General features: G+C 40.3%; 1 protein-coding gene across 9 annotated transcripts in view; it reads left to right on the forward strand.

Moving 5' to 3' along the window:
* Window positions 1-16,108, forward strand: part of sox6 (SRY-box transcription factor 6) — a 136,741-nt gene that overhangs the window by 68,775 nt on the left and 51,858 nt on the right. For all 9 annotated transcript variants that reach the window (XM_051379514.1, XM_051379520.1, XM_051379512.1 and 6 more), the window contains 3 exons: window positions 931-1,020; window positions 11,430-11,602; window positions 13,322-13,390. In XM_051379514.1, coding sequence (XP_051235474.1) covers window positions 931-1,020; window positions 11,430-11,602; window positions 13,322-13,390 — 332 coding nt within the window. The remainder of the gene's footprint in view (window positions 1-930; window positions 1,021-11,429; window positions 11,603-13,321; window positions 13,391-16,108) is intronic.

The following is a 16,108-nucleotide window of genomic DNA, read 5'->3' on the forward strand; positions in this document are numbered from 1 at the left end:
GCCCTTTTGTTGCCTATGATCATAAATGATATGTGGTTGGACTAGTCATTATGGTGTCCGGGGGCTTTGTGGTCATAATTAGTTTGTCTGCTTTGGTTTTACATTTTGCTCAAAATCTAGAGAAATACAGTTTTACAAATTATATCATCTTCAGGCACTATATGTAACGTGACAACAATTCCTATAGAAATCAGCACAACCAATTTATATTAATCAAATTGAGTATTATATAATTGTGGTTCCAGAGCTGGATTACACAGAATTGCTGCTTGTTCAATCAAAATCAACAGGACTATACACTGCATGTCTTCATCTAGTTCAGATTGGAGGCAGTCTGTGGAGACAGTGGCTCAAGGTGGTGGGCTGCTTTTGCTGCTGGTGTTTGATGGGAACAGGCTGACCCCTAAGCAGTGTAAGGATGGTGGAGGCCTGGGTCAGCCGGCCCAGTGTGTTCTTTATCAGCTACCGCAGCGACAGCATGGCAGATTGCAGCCATTCCTCCTCTGATTCATTGTCTGCTGGACAAATGTTAATTGTTTTCATCATTGGCAGCCATGTGAACGCTCGGATGTACCCAGTCTCACTCCTTCCTTCCCACTTAATGTGCGTCTCTGCCCTTATTCTATCCCCACAATGCCTGCTTCCCTCCTCACTCCACCCTTTGCTCATCCCTCTACTGGCAGACTGAGTCTTTTTTAATGCTTGCTGCGCAATACCATCAAATAAAATAACCCTCTTTTATCTGGTACACTGACTTTCTTTCGTTTTTCATTTAAGTGAATAGATTTAGAAATTTATACCATCCACAAAGTGTGTATTCTATACACAATATCCAATAATCCTAAAAAGGAAAAATATTACACCTAAACGAGGGACTAATGTTGTCTTTCAAATGACTTACTATTTATTTTTTTTCTTTTTCTTTTTAAGAATCCTCATGCATGGAGAAACTTCTCTCTAAAGACTGGAAAGAAAAGATGGAGAGACTCAACACCAGTGAACTTCTGGCAGAAGTGAAAGGTAGGACTATACACTATCACACAAACATCACTTTTAAGCCATGTCCCTCATTCCTATCAGACATACATTATCTATGTACTGTATAATCTCAGAAACAGCCTTGTACTCTGAAATAAAACAAAGGCCTTTGGCTGCCCTCCTCATTCATTTCTCTCCTCTTATCTTTTGTTGGAATGCCTGACTCCTTCCAAAGTGCTGTCTTCAAAATTCCAGCCCATTTAGACTTATTCTGAGGCTCCCTGTGTGCCTGTCAGCGGTTTATTGTTGTTGTCCCTTCAGACGGCCATGAGCCTTGCTACTCTGCTCTGGCACACGCAGTACATCCATGCTGCTCTGGTAATTGTTGAACCAAAAGTGTGCTTGATGTAAACAGAGCATGGCCGAGCTGAGAGGAGAGAAGCCGTTAGGAGAGGAGATGGTGCTGAGACGCACAGAGTCGTCTCCTCAGTGAGCCTGCGTTTGAGTGGAATGTCTTGACTCTGACAGTGAACGCCCTGCGCAGCGTATTAAGTGCAGGACGGCAAAGCGCAACTCAGCACTCCCCCAAAATCTGTGTTTATGACAGGGTGAAGGTGGGCCTAAGATGGGCAGGGCTGCTGCGCAGTCCTTAGCACTGACTGTTACTGAGAGCTGGTGTGTTTATACAGTGCAAGAAAGCACAATACCAGCTGGCTGATAACACCAAGCTGTCACTGGCTCCTACACTCTTTAAGTGATTACCTTCATTAGACAGCTTCTTGTGTCTTGTTTTTATTTCTTGGAAACCTGAACATGAAGACTATTCACAAACCTATAAAGGCTCACTTCACTGCTGTGCAGGTGATTTTGATAATTTGCTTAATTTTTTCTTTTTATAAAACATGTGTGACGTACATAAATAAAACTAGTGTTTGGTTTTAATTATTGAATTACACTTGCAGAGGAAATGGAAAAAAGGCTGTTGAATGTTCTAATAAGTATATTCATTGGCAATAACCTTAATGAACTGAAGGATAAATCATTGCTTGGTAAACTAGATTCATTGTACCTGCCCTGGTATACTGTATGCCACAGTAGATCAAAGTGCACTGGGTAAAATGTTTAAAATGATTTAGCCTTTTGAAAGCTGGTCTGTTAAATTACAGGCAGGGCATTTCTTCTGTTTGATGAATGGGAATGGGAAGGTTACTTGGTGGTCTGTAAACAGGTAGGGAGTCTGATAATAAACACTATGGCCTCTGTCTGTTGATGAGTTATGGAGACAGTCTATACACCACAGTTACCAATATAAATGCTTCTCCTATCACAGTGGCAGCCTTAGATTTTTAATTAGCATGCCATTTCGTATGACTGTAGACATTTCAAAGGGCTGCTTTGTGCTCCCCCTTACAAATGTCTCTCTCTCTCTCTCTCTCTCTCTCTCTCTGCGTTTGAAGTCTGCCTGATGTAAATACGGGCAATTAAAAAGAAGCCCAGGGTTGGAGACGCACAAGGTCTGCCTAATTAAAACACAAACAAAGGTACCAAGCAGAAAACACCTTATGATTAAGATCTAAAGTGTTATGATGAATCAGAGGTTCCATTAATTGTTAGGTTAAAATCAGTACAAAAGGAAAACATGCCTGTAGGTTTTAAATGAATGAAAGAAAGAAAGAGACTAAGGGTTGACATGCAGATAAAGACTACAGCACCTACCGGCAGAGTGGCCTTGTATATTCTATGCTGATTGCAAACCAATTTACAGAGCACCTCGTAGGCTACCTTTTGACATTGTTCCAAAATCTCAAAACCTTGAAAGACGAGTAATTGTGTTATTGCAGAGGCAAGTGGTGCAATCTGACTGGTGAGGAAATAATTTCTCAAAAAACAAAAATGAAAAACAATTGGTGTGACAGAATTTGACCCGAGCCTTTACCCGTGAAAAGAAAGACATTCTTTTACTGTAGTTGTGTTCAAACATGCCCCGAGTACTTTATCCTGTTGAGGTGAACACGCACGTACAATAAACAAACAAAGCAAAACAATTGTATCAACAACATCAGAGATCTGCTTTTCAAGGTCTGCTAACCCAACCTACCATTTATCTCATACAGATGACACATCTCTAATTATAGCTTATTGACATGTGGGTGTTTGGCTACATAATGTTCTGTTTCTGAGGGAAAGACATTTTTTTTGGTTTTAGAGTAAGAAGAAATAAGCACAATAATCCAGTAGAGGCGGTGTGCTTAAGCCAGACATGTAGAATGGTGATATTAAGGGTTAATGATTTTAAATCTCCATCTGCCTTTTCTTGTGTGCCGTTAGGGCTTAGCCTCAGCAGGGGCAGGCAAAAAGGAGAGTTTGTGAAGGAGCATTAGTGGCGGATTTCTTTTCACCAGTCAATTCCAGAGCTAACTGTTTGTTTTCATACCTGAGCTTAGCTGTCAATCTGCAGGAACGATGAGGAGGGAGATGAAATCTGCTGAACAAAACCACAGAGCAAGAAAGGGAGGCCGTCTGGAAAGGCTCCAAACCACAGAAAGTAGCAGATAATAAGAGGCAAGGTGGAAGGAGGAGTGCAAGAAGGAGACAGAGAGAAAGAGCTAGAGAAAGAAAAAAGATTTTTAGACATGGATACTTAGACTTGACATTTATAATTATATACCTCAATGAGATTTATCTCTTAAAAAAATATGCAAAGTTCCCATTTATCACAATTTACAGGACGCGTGTAATGACATTATTGTACTGTATATATGTGTGTATGTATGTATATATACACGCATAGATTGTGTCAAATGTATACAAATATAGGACACAGTGTCCTATGGCAGATAAGGTTGCTCTCTGTTGCATGCTTGCTCTGTGCAGGGTCTCTGAGCCTCATACTCAACAGAGCTGTTTAAGTTTCCCTGCTGAGTGCCAGTTTCCCGGCCCCCCGTTGGGAGAGGAAAAAAAATGCTCAAGCATTTACTCAAACTGAAGGAAAATATGTAGTTACTAAATTGGAACACAAGCTGTATTCATTCTCTTGGAATTTGCTAAAAAAATATATAAAAATAAGAAAAAAGCTTAGCATTGTACACTAGCGTTGAAAAGGCAGCTTGGATTCTGAAGCAGAAAAATCGGGGCTCTTGCACTGTCAGAATCAATTTAAGAATGGTGTCTACATGACAGTGGTCGGGGGCTCACAGACAGTCCTGTGGCAGGCAGATAAGTGGAAGCTCTTTAGGAGGAGAACACAGGGCAGGGCAGGGCGGCAGCTGAGACTGATTTGATGCTGGCCCCACCTGTGCTGACTTTACTCCTGCACAGAGAGAAAGGGGTCCACTGTGTGAACACACCGTCCATATTGTTCAGCCATAGGGGTTAGCTGGAAAACACGATTATTCACTATAAAAATATAACTTTATCCTTAATGGCAAACTGGAGATCCGCAATATCTGTGCATACAAGGCGTCGGAAAAGAATCGTGTATGGTGAACTTCAAATGGCTTATGTATTTTTTCAACATACTGTATATAAATATTATGTATATCGTATTTACCCAAACATACAAAAACATTCACACAAACAGCACAAAACAGTATCTGTCCAGTTGCTCCAGTCAAAAATGCCTCAGTTAGCATTTTCTCCACAACACTTCAGTCAACTGTTTGCCCTGTGCACTCAGGTGAAATATGAGCCACAGTAAATCATTATTCCTCAGGCCACATTTGCCAGATGAATGTATGAGAGTGTTGGACTGTGTGTTTTTCTCCTCTAATGAATTGAGGAATTTAGCTTGTGGCAATGGAGGTAAAAAAGGAAGTGCTGTCCTCAAGTGGGTTTGTGTATACGTGTGTGTGTGTGTGTGTGTGTGTGTGTGTGTGTGTGTGTGTGTGTGTGTGTGTGTGTGCGTGTGTGTTGGTGTTTGTGGGTGATAGGGATAGAATTCTTTGTTTGTGCCTTGAATTATATTTCAGTGGTTGGTCATGGTTTGTTTAACTAATGACTTTTAAAGTTGTATAATACATTCCATGCAAACAAGTGCATTTATCCTGTTTTCATTTGAAGAGAATGTAAAACATTTACAGAGCTGACAAAAACACACCTATGTCATTCATAAAAGGAAACATTAATACAGTTAATTAATGCATTGATGCACTTCTGGTGGTGTTTTTCATCTTACACATTGCAGATGTCATTATATGTCACACTGCTAACTTGCAGACTTCTCACTCAATTTGTATGCACATTTCTGTACGGCTCTTTACTCTTTTATTCAAGTATCTGGCCATTTTGTACATATTCTATTTTTCATCTTTTTATCTTAATTTATATTTTTCTAGCTTGATTGTGATTCCTATGTACCAATGCACAAAGGCAAAATTCCTCGTAAGTGTAAACTTATTTGGCAATAACCCTGATTCTGAAAGCTGTATCATCACAGCCATGAAAATCTGACCTACGTTAATACTAAGGATGTAAACGAATATAAATACATAGTTCGGATCAGAACAAATAATGCACTCTGAATCTGCACCACATCTGAATTTTTTTTCCCTCAAAAGTGTATGTAACTGGAAAGAGGTTTCAGATTTTTATTAATAACTTTCTAATTTCTGTAAAACGTCAAACAAACTTTATTTTCACCTGGACCTTATTCCATTGCATGCGCAACCTCCAATTTGATAAGATAATGCAATATGGCCAAATGAGCTTTTATGTTTTTTTTTATAAAATTCATGTTGGACCCCTCACATTATACACACGACCTCTAGTTCTTGAAGAAAAACCATGCATTATAGCCCACAGATATTCAGACTTTTTTCCCCCACTATTAAAACCCTTAATTTTCATGCGGACCATTACTAGTTACACTGATTTTATTTCAGCTTTAAGTTTAAAAGTGAGATTCAAATACCGATCATGCTTTATTATTTGAATAAATTCAGGTACATTGTTAAAATATTATGTTATTCTTGTTACTTTGTATATTTTGTGTTACAAAAGTGAATACAGATATGTTTGTGACATAGTTTAAGTTAAGAGTTTTTGTTTTTTTACTTCAGAATCACAGCTCTCTTGCTTCTTCACAAGCCAATCTGCTCTGCTCTGTCTGGACCATCACATTTTCATTTAAATCTCAAGATGCTCCACTGGCATGATGAAGTCAGTCTCCTACCTAAAGCCACTCAGATCTTATATTAGCAAAGATTAAAACAAACATTTATGAACTCAGGTCTAATGAACAGAAATGTCTTATTTAAGCAAACTAAGCGGGTGTTCTTATATACTTTCCGAATACATGTACTGGTCACAGCTGTCTTTACTTCCTGTTCAGCTATTACAGTCTGTCACTTGATTTGGATTAAACCCAGACAAAACGCAGGCATTGTTGATATACTTATCCATCAAAAACAGTCTAAAAGTCTTTTGAAAGATCTGTTTTGCACAGTCCGTGGAATCAAGTACATTCTTCTTTAATTATCAGCTGTATAGGTAAGATCAATGAATAAATGTTCTGTGAAAAGAATGAGATAACTAATTCACTTACAAGGTTTTGCAGACAGTGAGCTGTTGCCTTGATCACTGTCTTGCATGCTTTAAGCGCTTTGTATGAGACGGACCTTGACAACTGTGTATGCTTTTTTTTATTTTAAGGGCATAGGGGTCAAACTCATCATCATAAAGGCCGAAAGAGATGAATAGAAGGATTGGAGACTATCTTTGTTTTCCTGTAATAATCTTTGCCATAGGTGGCCTTGCATACATACTTCATCCTTCATGGTTTAAGTTCTTTATTTGTCATATACACTGCAATTACAGGTGCCAGGATCAGGTTTGTCGCTCTGTATTATAGGTTCAAAGAATGATGCATTCAAGTACTGAAAGACTTTTGGGGAAAAGAAGTAAAGTTTTGGGTTTTTTTTTTCTTCAGTCTGAATTTCTGGGTCACAGGCGTTTCCTGTGGAGTAATATGTTCAGGTCGAGCCTCTATCTTGGCTTTGATGAAGTACCTTGTCCAGTGTCATGGATAGACAGTGAAGTGCTGGAGCTTTTACATTTGCATAATTATACTGAAGAGAGAAGCTCCCTCTATCATCAAAATATTAGTCTCCATCAGTGTTCAGCGTGAACAGCAAAACCACCGTAGATGAAGTGTGCTTTCATTAATAACCTCTCCATATGCCAATCAAAATATTTCTATTAAACAAAATCGTCTGCTGGGCCATTTAAAGGATTTTGATTCTGTAAAAGTGTCTAAAAACACTCACATCAATACTCAAATAAATGTGCACACACATAATATGCAGATGGACATATAGATATACTGTAAGAAGCTTATAATACCAGACTAGCATTAGCATTCACAAAAAGTAAAAAGCTGTTAAAACTTCCAAGCACAAAGATTTAAGTGGTTTTAAAAGAGGATCTGACATTTTGAAGAAGATGATGGGCAGTGTGAACTAGCCTATATATTTATGCCATATAGGAAAGCTTAGGGACGGAGAGTCATTGCTGCCAGTGGATGACATGTGCTTGTGAGTCATTGCTCATGCTTGTTAATGGTGTTTTATTGGCAAGATTAACAGCTTTTATATCATGGCAGAGGCAGCAAGCCAGGTAAAACAGCTGTTGATCATATTGTCTTGGTTGTAGGGCATGGAGACGCGTTAACACCATATTACTGGAAACACATACGGCCTTGTAGCATTGCTGAACAAGTGTATATAGTAGTTAAAAGCAAAGGGATATCATACAACTAACTAACTTGATATTCTAGCTTGGTTTTCTGCTAGTTTAGTAAAGGAAAAATGCTTTCATGCTTTTGTTGAAGCAGTTTTATGGTTTTGAAGAAAGGTCTGTGAGCAGAAAAATCCTATTTTGAACACTAAAGAAGGTACCAATAGATGCCATTAGCTTCTACTCAATTGGCTCTTTGTGTTTTCCACAGAAAGATTGGACAAAGGGTCAGATGACCGCAGAGTTCACACACGCGTGCATTTACTCAGAGGCATGTACCTTTTATCGATTGGAGCAGCACGCAACACACATCTGTACACACTTGTGTCTACATTCACACGCACTTTAGAGGAGAGCAGAGAGAGAGCCTCAGCACGCAAGGTATTCAAGCTATGTGCAGCCTGTGTGTGGATACAGCTTGGTACAATCGTAGCATTTAGACAAGTTTTAATTTACTTAGGATGGGCTTGCAGCATATGGAAGCATCCATAATAGCTGACTGATAGAGAGACAAAGAAATTCCAGTCTTCTGGCGCTAAAAAACTCAATTCAGATCTGGTCATAATGGCTCAGCTGTCGTAACCAAAGGAAGGGAAGAGAATAGGGTGCCTTGTGATTTTCCCCCTTTTCACCCTCTCCCTCCCTCGCTTTTCTTCTTTTTTTTGTGCCTGAATCTTTTATCTGTGTTATTCACTCGGGACTCTTCAAAGTAACAAGCCTCCTTCTTTTTCCCCGGTACTGGACTTGGAACCCAAATTAGAGACTGCTTGATTAGAGCAGAGAGGAGGGAGCCAAGAGAGAGGGAGATGTGGGTATTGGACAGAACAAATCGCACCCCTACAAAGTGCCTTTTATCCAAAGACCCCAAGGCTCAAATACCCCCATCCCTCCCCAAGCAACCATGGCTCTGCTTGTTTTCCTCTTATCATTTATTTAGTCACCCGTTGATGTTTTCTGCCCTACTTTGTGACGTTTAAAAGAGGCAGGAATCTCAAAAGGTGAATGCTGAATGGGCTGAAACTGAACAACACAGCTTTACCGTCGCATCCTCCTATGTGTCAATCTAGCATCTCAGAAGTTAACACGGTGGCCCGAGAAAAAAACAAGAAAAGTGCCAGCACAGCTTGACCGCTCACTCCTGGGATCCTCTTCCTGTGTCAGGCTGGTATTGTCCTACTGAGCTTCAGTCGTCTAACAGGAGGATGTCACAACATGTTAGGTCTGGGCCGACTGCTGGGGTTTATGTAGCGCCAAGGCATCTCTGGGCTGTCTGTCTGCCATCGGAAGCGCAATGTGAGGAGACATGTTAACGGGCAGACCCAGGCCCCACCGCTGTTAAAAGCCATGCAATATGCAGGAAACAGCCTCTTTTGTCAGCAGGCTGGTCAGACACAAGACCACAACTCTCCTCTTCTGCACCACCCAATAAAAGTTTTATCTGCATTTTAAAGCTGATCCATAATTTAAAGCAGGAAGAAAGAGATTTTAACACTAACCACTCAACAAAAAACATATGTGCCTGATTTTATACAAAGTTATGTACTGTCTAATGTGAAATTCTTCCTACATGGTTTCATATTTAGTTTTTTAGATGCCAAAAGTTCTATTTTAGTCTTCAACATTCAGCGCTAATCTGAATAGTTGTGGAATTCTTGTTGATATTTCTGCATTGATTGTGTTAAAAATAGACAAAAAAAGACTGAACAAAGAGTTCAATAATTAAGATTAACATTAGCAAAGAGGGAAGGCCCAAATTGCAGTACAGAGGGCAGTTTGGACTCCCCACAATTCCGCTCAACATCAAAACAATGAGCCCTCTGTTAGTATTCTTTTGGTGTCCGGGCAGGACTGAGCTCTCCACACTCATGCTAGCCCATCATTGGACCCTCAGCACTGTTTTTTTGTAAGTTTTTTTACAGTGTTGACACTCCTGAACTACTGAGTGATCAGCAGAAATGTGTAATTAGACTGAGCGGGCGTCATTGAGTCCAGATGTTTGGTTCCCAACTCAAGGTCATCTATGCCGGCCCTGAGGCCTGATGGTCATTATGTTCATCTGGATTATTCTTTCTTTTTATCTTTTCTTTCTGTCTCCCTTTCTCTCTGTCTGCCTTCCTTTATTACTTTCTTTAGTTCCTCCCCCCTTCCCACTACAGTATTGATAGCGGTGATTTATTGTGACAACGACTGATGTATCTTACTGGTGACCTGTAAAAGGCAGCTCCTTCATGGACACAGCCAAAGGTTAATAAAATTGGTGCTGATTGTATCAATTTTACAGATAAGCCATTCACAACAAGTGTAGTCGGGTGAATAAGAAGTCAATTCAGGCCTTAGAAACTGCACGCAGGCCCAATGAATAGCTGCTTTTAGGGGCTTTTTTTTTCGTTAGGAGGATAAATGGAGAATTGCAGCTCTCTTCCATTGCAGCAGGCAGCGGAGGCAGAGCAAGGCGAACCGAGGTTCAGACAAGCCTGCCAGTAAATTGCCCTCAATGGGTTCTGGAGGTTGACAAGCCCTATTAAGACAAACGGCTTTCCTCATCGGAGAGATAAAATAAATCAGGTGTTTAGTCAAATTAAAATAGTTTGAGTGGAGAGGGCCCCTGGGAGCTCTCGGAGAAACTCAAGACAGATGTGGCCAGAGACGAGAGGAAGACACCCAGGAAAGAATTCAGCTCCTGCTGGCCCCAGGCCAGACTTCACTGTACTGTTATCTGGAGCTCTATGCTTTTATCCTGTCTCTCATCCTGTCTCTCTCTGTCTCTTCCGTCGGTTTTCCCATCTCTTTTTTTGTATGTTCTCCAAGATCAGCTTGTCACACAGGAGTGCAGTGGAAGGAGAGTGAGTTACTGTCTAGCCTCTCACTGGCAATTATGTTGGCGGTGTAAGTCAATGGTAGGATCACTTAGCATTGATTAGGCGGAGGGAGAGAGCAGTGCAGCGGAGCCGCTCTCTCTATCACACACAGTGCGGACATGTGACTGTAGAGAGAGAAGTAAGCCTATTGGTCTGTCGTTGCATTCAGTGTCTACACATATGATAAAATAAAAAGTGTATTCAGTGTTGATCTTAATGATACAAATCTCCCTTTAATGATGATTTTCTAGTTATTTTTGAAAACAATCCTTTCAGAGTTCCTACTCTAATGTGTTGCTGGACTGGCCATATAATGAAAAACTTGTGTAGTTTTGAGGCTGGTGCAAACACTGACTTTCAACACTTTTCTTTATATTCACCCCTGGTAGTCTGACATAAGCTTCCACCTCAGTTTGACAGCTCCCCGCAGCTCTTTGTCTATGTGCCGGGAACAATTCCTTCCCTTTCTTCCAATGAAAGCTGTGAACACCAGCTACAGTTAAATAGACAACTCCAGGCTGTGTGTGACCTTAACACTTTCTGAATTCACTGCAGTTGGTTTGCTGCCCGTGTGGTTCTCTTTGTATGATATATTATGTACAGTACTATAGCACAATATGATGATCGGTGTGTGCAGCATGGTCACTTTTCTATATTCAGCAGTTTACAATGACCAAGGCCTTCTGCAGGTGTTCTCTCAAAAGCCCACACCCTGGAAACCTTTTGTGTCCTTTTTTTTTAATTTCAGGTATGCATAACACATACCTGTATCTGTGTTTATGACTCAGGCTCTCCACCTTGTGTTTATCCTCTCCACTCTTGACATGGCTCTCTCTCCCCCTCTCTCTTTGCCATCACTAGGTACTCCAGAGAGCCTGGCAGAAAAGGAACACCAGCTCTCCACAATGATCACCCAGCTAATCAGCCTGCGAGAGCAGCTTCTGGCTGCCCACGATGAACAGAAGAAGCTCGCCGCTTCGCAGATGGAGAAACAGAGGCAACAAATGGAGTTAGCTCGTCAGCAGCAGGAGCAGGTAACAGCTCACTGTTTTCTTTTTTCACTTTCACAGTATCTCTATTTGTTTCTTTTTGTACCCCAGATAATCGCCTTTTTATCCCTCACCATGTTCCATATTTGCCACACATTTCTTTCTTTTTTCTTGTTTGTTTGTTTTTTTTCCTTCCTTCCTATTTAAAGCATTCATTCCCCTTCCTTCTTTAATCTTGTTTACTCTATTTCCCCTTTCCTCTCTATAATAAACCTCATTAAATACATTTGTAACAAATTGTCACTTGACTCTATTTCATATCAAATTTCATGCCTGAAATATGCCAATAAAATCTTTGTCCTCGATAGGAATTTGGAATAATATTAAATTTAAGAGATGTTACATTCTATATTACCTCCGATATTTCTGTCATGCTCTCTTGCCCACATTTATGCTGTGTGGTAGGAAAAATGTTATTATGACTTGTACTAACAAATGCGAGGGAATGTGTGAATTAAACGTTATATTAAACATGGAAGTCCTCTATATCTTATAAATCGACTCCTATTAGAACAAGCCTGGCATTAGATTTGCAGCGCGAATCAGGCCAATGAGCCATATTGTACAAATCAGCAAATTAGCAGAGGCCATGAAGTGTGTTAATGTCTGGGAAGAAATAAGGACACAAACTATCCACACGGGCGACACTTTTATTATCACCAGCCACCCTAATGGCTATGAGTCAATTATCAGCAAGGAGTTCACTCAGAGTTTTCTCAGCACACTCTCAGACCTTCATGTGGTAAATGAAGAGATAGACCATATACCTTGAAGTGATGCATTTGGTCATAGTACACTAATAATACATTAACAGTATTGATTTCTTTTCCAATCAATGATGTTCATTTGCAAATACTCGACTCTGTGGGCTTTGTAGACATTGCAGCACAAATGAACAGTGGTATAAGATATTTTATTATTTGATCTTATTTTAAAATGGAAGAATATTAATAAAATTAGAGAGAGAGAGAGAGAGCAAGCGAGAGGGAGAGAGAGATGGGGAGAGAGGTAGAGCGAGGGAGCCCGCTGAGAGCTAGAATGTCATCAAGCCATCAAGATACAACACAGTAATTAACTGTTGACACTCGTGAGGAAGCCAGCACAAATTAATCTTGACACATTTGCAGACGGCCGATATCTTACAGTGAACACTTTGTAATTATATTTAAAAATGAAAATTAAATGACACTTAAAACTAGGTTGTCATGCTCAATGAAGTGGGCATGTAGAAAGGGGGACTGCTGGAACGAGAAGGATTGCGGTGTGCCTGCTCGTCACTCATGGGCGGCAGGGACCTCCGTCATCCGTACACTGCTTGCACCAGTTATCTCCATCATAACCACAGTCGTCTGTGCGTAAATCATTTATTCCTTTACGACCAATTTTGACTGTATAGTTCAGCCCAATTTGTTTCATGTTCATTTAGAAAATTGAAAGTTTATTTTTGTCAGATTTTTTAGCCATTTGGATATAAATATTTGGTTACTTTCTTCCCTATATTATTTATATTGTAACCTCTATCTTTTAACATATTCTGAAACACTGTAACTGGCCTGGATAGCATTTAGGAGCAGTATCTCTGGTATTGTGCTTGCAGTTGCAGCACAGTTCATTTGTAATGCTGTCTAAAAGAGATCAACTTTTTCTGTGTCAGTTTAACCAGGAGATATTTATTTTCCCAACTTTATTTGTGTTTCCAACCAGATTGCAAGACAACAGCAGCAGCTTCTGCAGCAGCAGCACAAAATCAACCTCCTCCAGCAACAGATCCAGGTCAGTGAATGTGTTTCTGTTGGCCCTGCAACACTCAGCAGCTTATACCTCTCACTTCTTCTATGCTGATTACTACAACATTTCTCCGTCTTCATTGTAATTGGTGTCACCATGAGCCAAATGCCTAGATTCAATGGCACGGATCAATAAAAATTAGACATTAAAGTAAATATCATTGCTAACTTCTGTTAGCTTCTCCTTCTCATCTTTTTCTGTTTTTTATATTTCTTGTCTTTTTATCTTTAATTTTTGTGTCACACTAACATTCATCACTCTCATCAAATGTTAATTGCCTGTTGGTAATCGGGAGGGCTTTAAAATATGGAGGAGAATAATTAGCACATCTTAATGAACAAAAAAAAGGGGTGGGGGTGGGGGGGTGTAACAACAGTTAATGAGTCCTGTTGATGGAGAAGAGCCTAGAGGTGGGGGACATGAAAGACGCTGGTAAATGCCTCTGAAACAAGTCACTCCCAGACGGGCAACGTGGCATGCTTTCACACAGCCTGAGAACTACTGAAAACTTACATTGTCAATATGCTGTGTGGCTGGTATTGTGTATTTATTTATTTTCTTGCTGTTCCTTTTCCCCTCTGGTATATATTTATGTGTTGCTCTAGATAAAAAAAAAAAAAAAAAGTACAAGTGTGTTTGTGTACTTTATGTGTTGCAGCACAGAGTGGTCCTGTGAAAGACCACCCAGGCATGGTCAGACAGTACAGGGTAATCCAGGGTTGGTCGCTGGCAGTGGTCAAGGCTGTGAGCCTGGCTGCCTGTGTGAAGCTAACGTTATCCTTCTGGGTGTGCTTGGTGTCAGGCACATCTTTCTCCATTCACCTCCTCCTCCTCTGCTTGTTCTTCTTACTGACAACTCCCCATCCTGTCCTCTTTTTTTTCCCCTTCTCTTTTCAAAAAATAACTTACAATTGTTCCTCCAGCACCTTTAAGCACTCCTCACAGGAGATATTATTGGATTCTTAAGAGCAGTTTATCCTTATGGGCATTATTTGAGACATCATACCCTTACATAACACAGTTACTTATGATACACAAGCTTCTGGTTTCAAACAGCAGTTAGCACAACAACCAGACTTACTGCCAGGACATCAAAATGTATTTTTCAAGAGCTCTTTGCAAGAGAAAGGCCATACTGTCAACATGTTCTTGTGAAGCCACAAGCCTGGACCTTTCACTTCAACAGTGGACAGTTTATTGGAAAAAGAATTCCATATTACACTCCACTAAGAGAAGCACAGAGCACAACACTGTCTAGAAAACACTCTAAAATGAAGTACCTTATACACTACTGAGGGGCTAGTAATACTCATATCATGGAGGGCCCTTTACTTATGCTCATTGAGCATAAGGGCACAGCCCTAATGCATCTTACTTTTAGAGGCCCTTGCTTTCATCACAAAGTTAAAGGCAAATGATACCTGAAAATTCCCCTTGATGCATAGTTTTGAGAGAGGGTGGGGGGTCGAGTGTGTATGGGAACGTACTTCTAAATATCAATTTCAAACACTTGAACAGAGTTATAAGTAAAGTCCTTTCTTGCAGAGCCCAGTTAGCCAGCTTCTCCCTTGACCAAATGTGCCACAGATCTTCCCAGATAAAAAAAAAAGAAGGAGAAAAAAAATCCACATCCACAATTAAACAAAAGAGTCCCATGTTCAGTTCACCATCTGTTCCACTGCCCATCAGCCTCTGCTGGCTGCACTTTGCAGACAGAACACCACCTAAGAATAAACAGGGATCACTCTCAATACTTGACATTAGTTTGATCGTGTGCAACATTGTTTATCCATGAGCAAGTCCTTTAAAGCAGGAGATGTTCTCTCCCTCCCTACCCTTGTTCCTCCAAATATCCAGTGTGGTGATGGCCACTCCTCTCCAGTTGGAGTTGCAAGGAGAGTAGATAAAAGAGTCAGGGGCAAGTTAGTGAAGCATTTTTTGCAACTCTGTTTTCATTACTGCTGCCTCTTAAAATGCCCTGGCCATTTTAATATATAACAGCTTTGACTTAATTAGTTCTGTAAACAAGCTTGCAGTCTGTATGTCACAGACTTTTAGCAAAGTGGTAAGCAGTGTTGGGGGATTGAGTTACTCTGCTATTAGCATGGAGAGCACTAAACTTTATTGGAGACCCTACTGACCATCAAAGTCCTTCTGTTTTGGCTTCAGGGAGAAAACCAAGAGAAAGCCTCTCGCTAAGGTCTCATATTGATGATGTAACTAATCACATCAGTGGACATTGTAAACTGTCCAAACAATAAAACCATGGGGACTGCAACTGAAGACTGCTGTTGGCACGCTATGTGTGTGCTTTCAAGGTGCTTTTGCATGTGGACTGAAGGGAATCCATCATAAGTGTGTAGTTATAGAGGTTTAGTTAGTGAGGTTTGGAGCAAGGCAGCATGCAGTTCAAGATCAAGTTTCCCTTTTGAATAGCCATCCCTCTTTTTTATACTTTCTCTTCATTCCTACAAGATAGGGAGAGATTTAGTCTTTGTCCTTCGGGATTACAATGTCACTTGTTTTAAGATAGCAGATGTTTTGATTGCAGTGTTAGGGGCTTATCAAAAGTTAAAGCTCAAGGCTTTGTGTGTTTTCCCCTCAGCTTGTTTGTATTCCTTCAGTCCATCCTTGTCGTTGAAATCGTCTTGGCACTAATTCAATCCCAGGATAAGATTAACTCTTGAGTTGATTTAGTTGAAA

The sequence above is a fragment of the Dicentrarchus labrax genome, unplaced genomic scaffold, assembly GCF_905237075.1.
Source record: "Dicentrarchus labrax unplaced genomic scaffold, dlabrax2021, whole genome shotgun sequence".
NCBI classification, from domain to species: Eukaryota; Metazoa; Chordata; class Actinopteri; family Moronidae; genus Dicentrarchus; species Dicentrarchus labrax.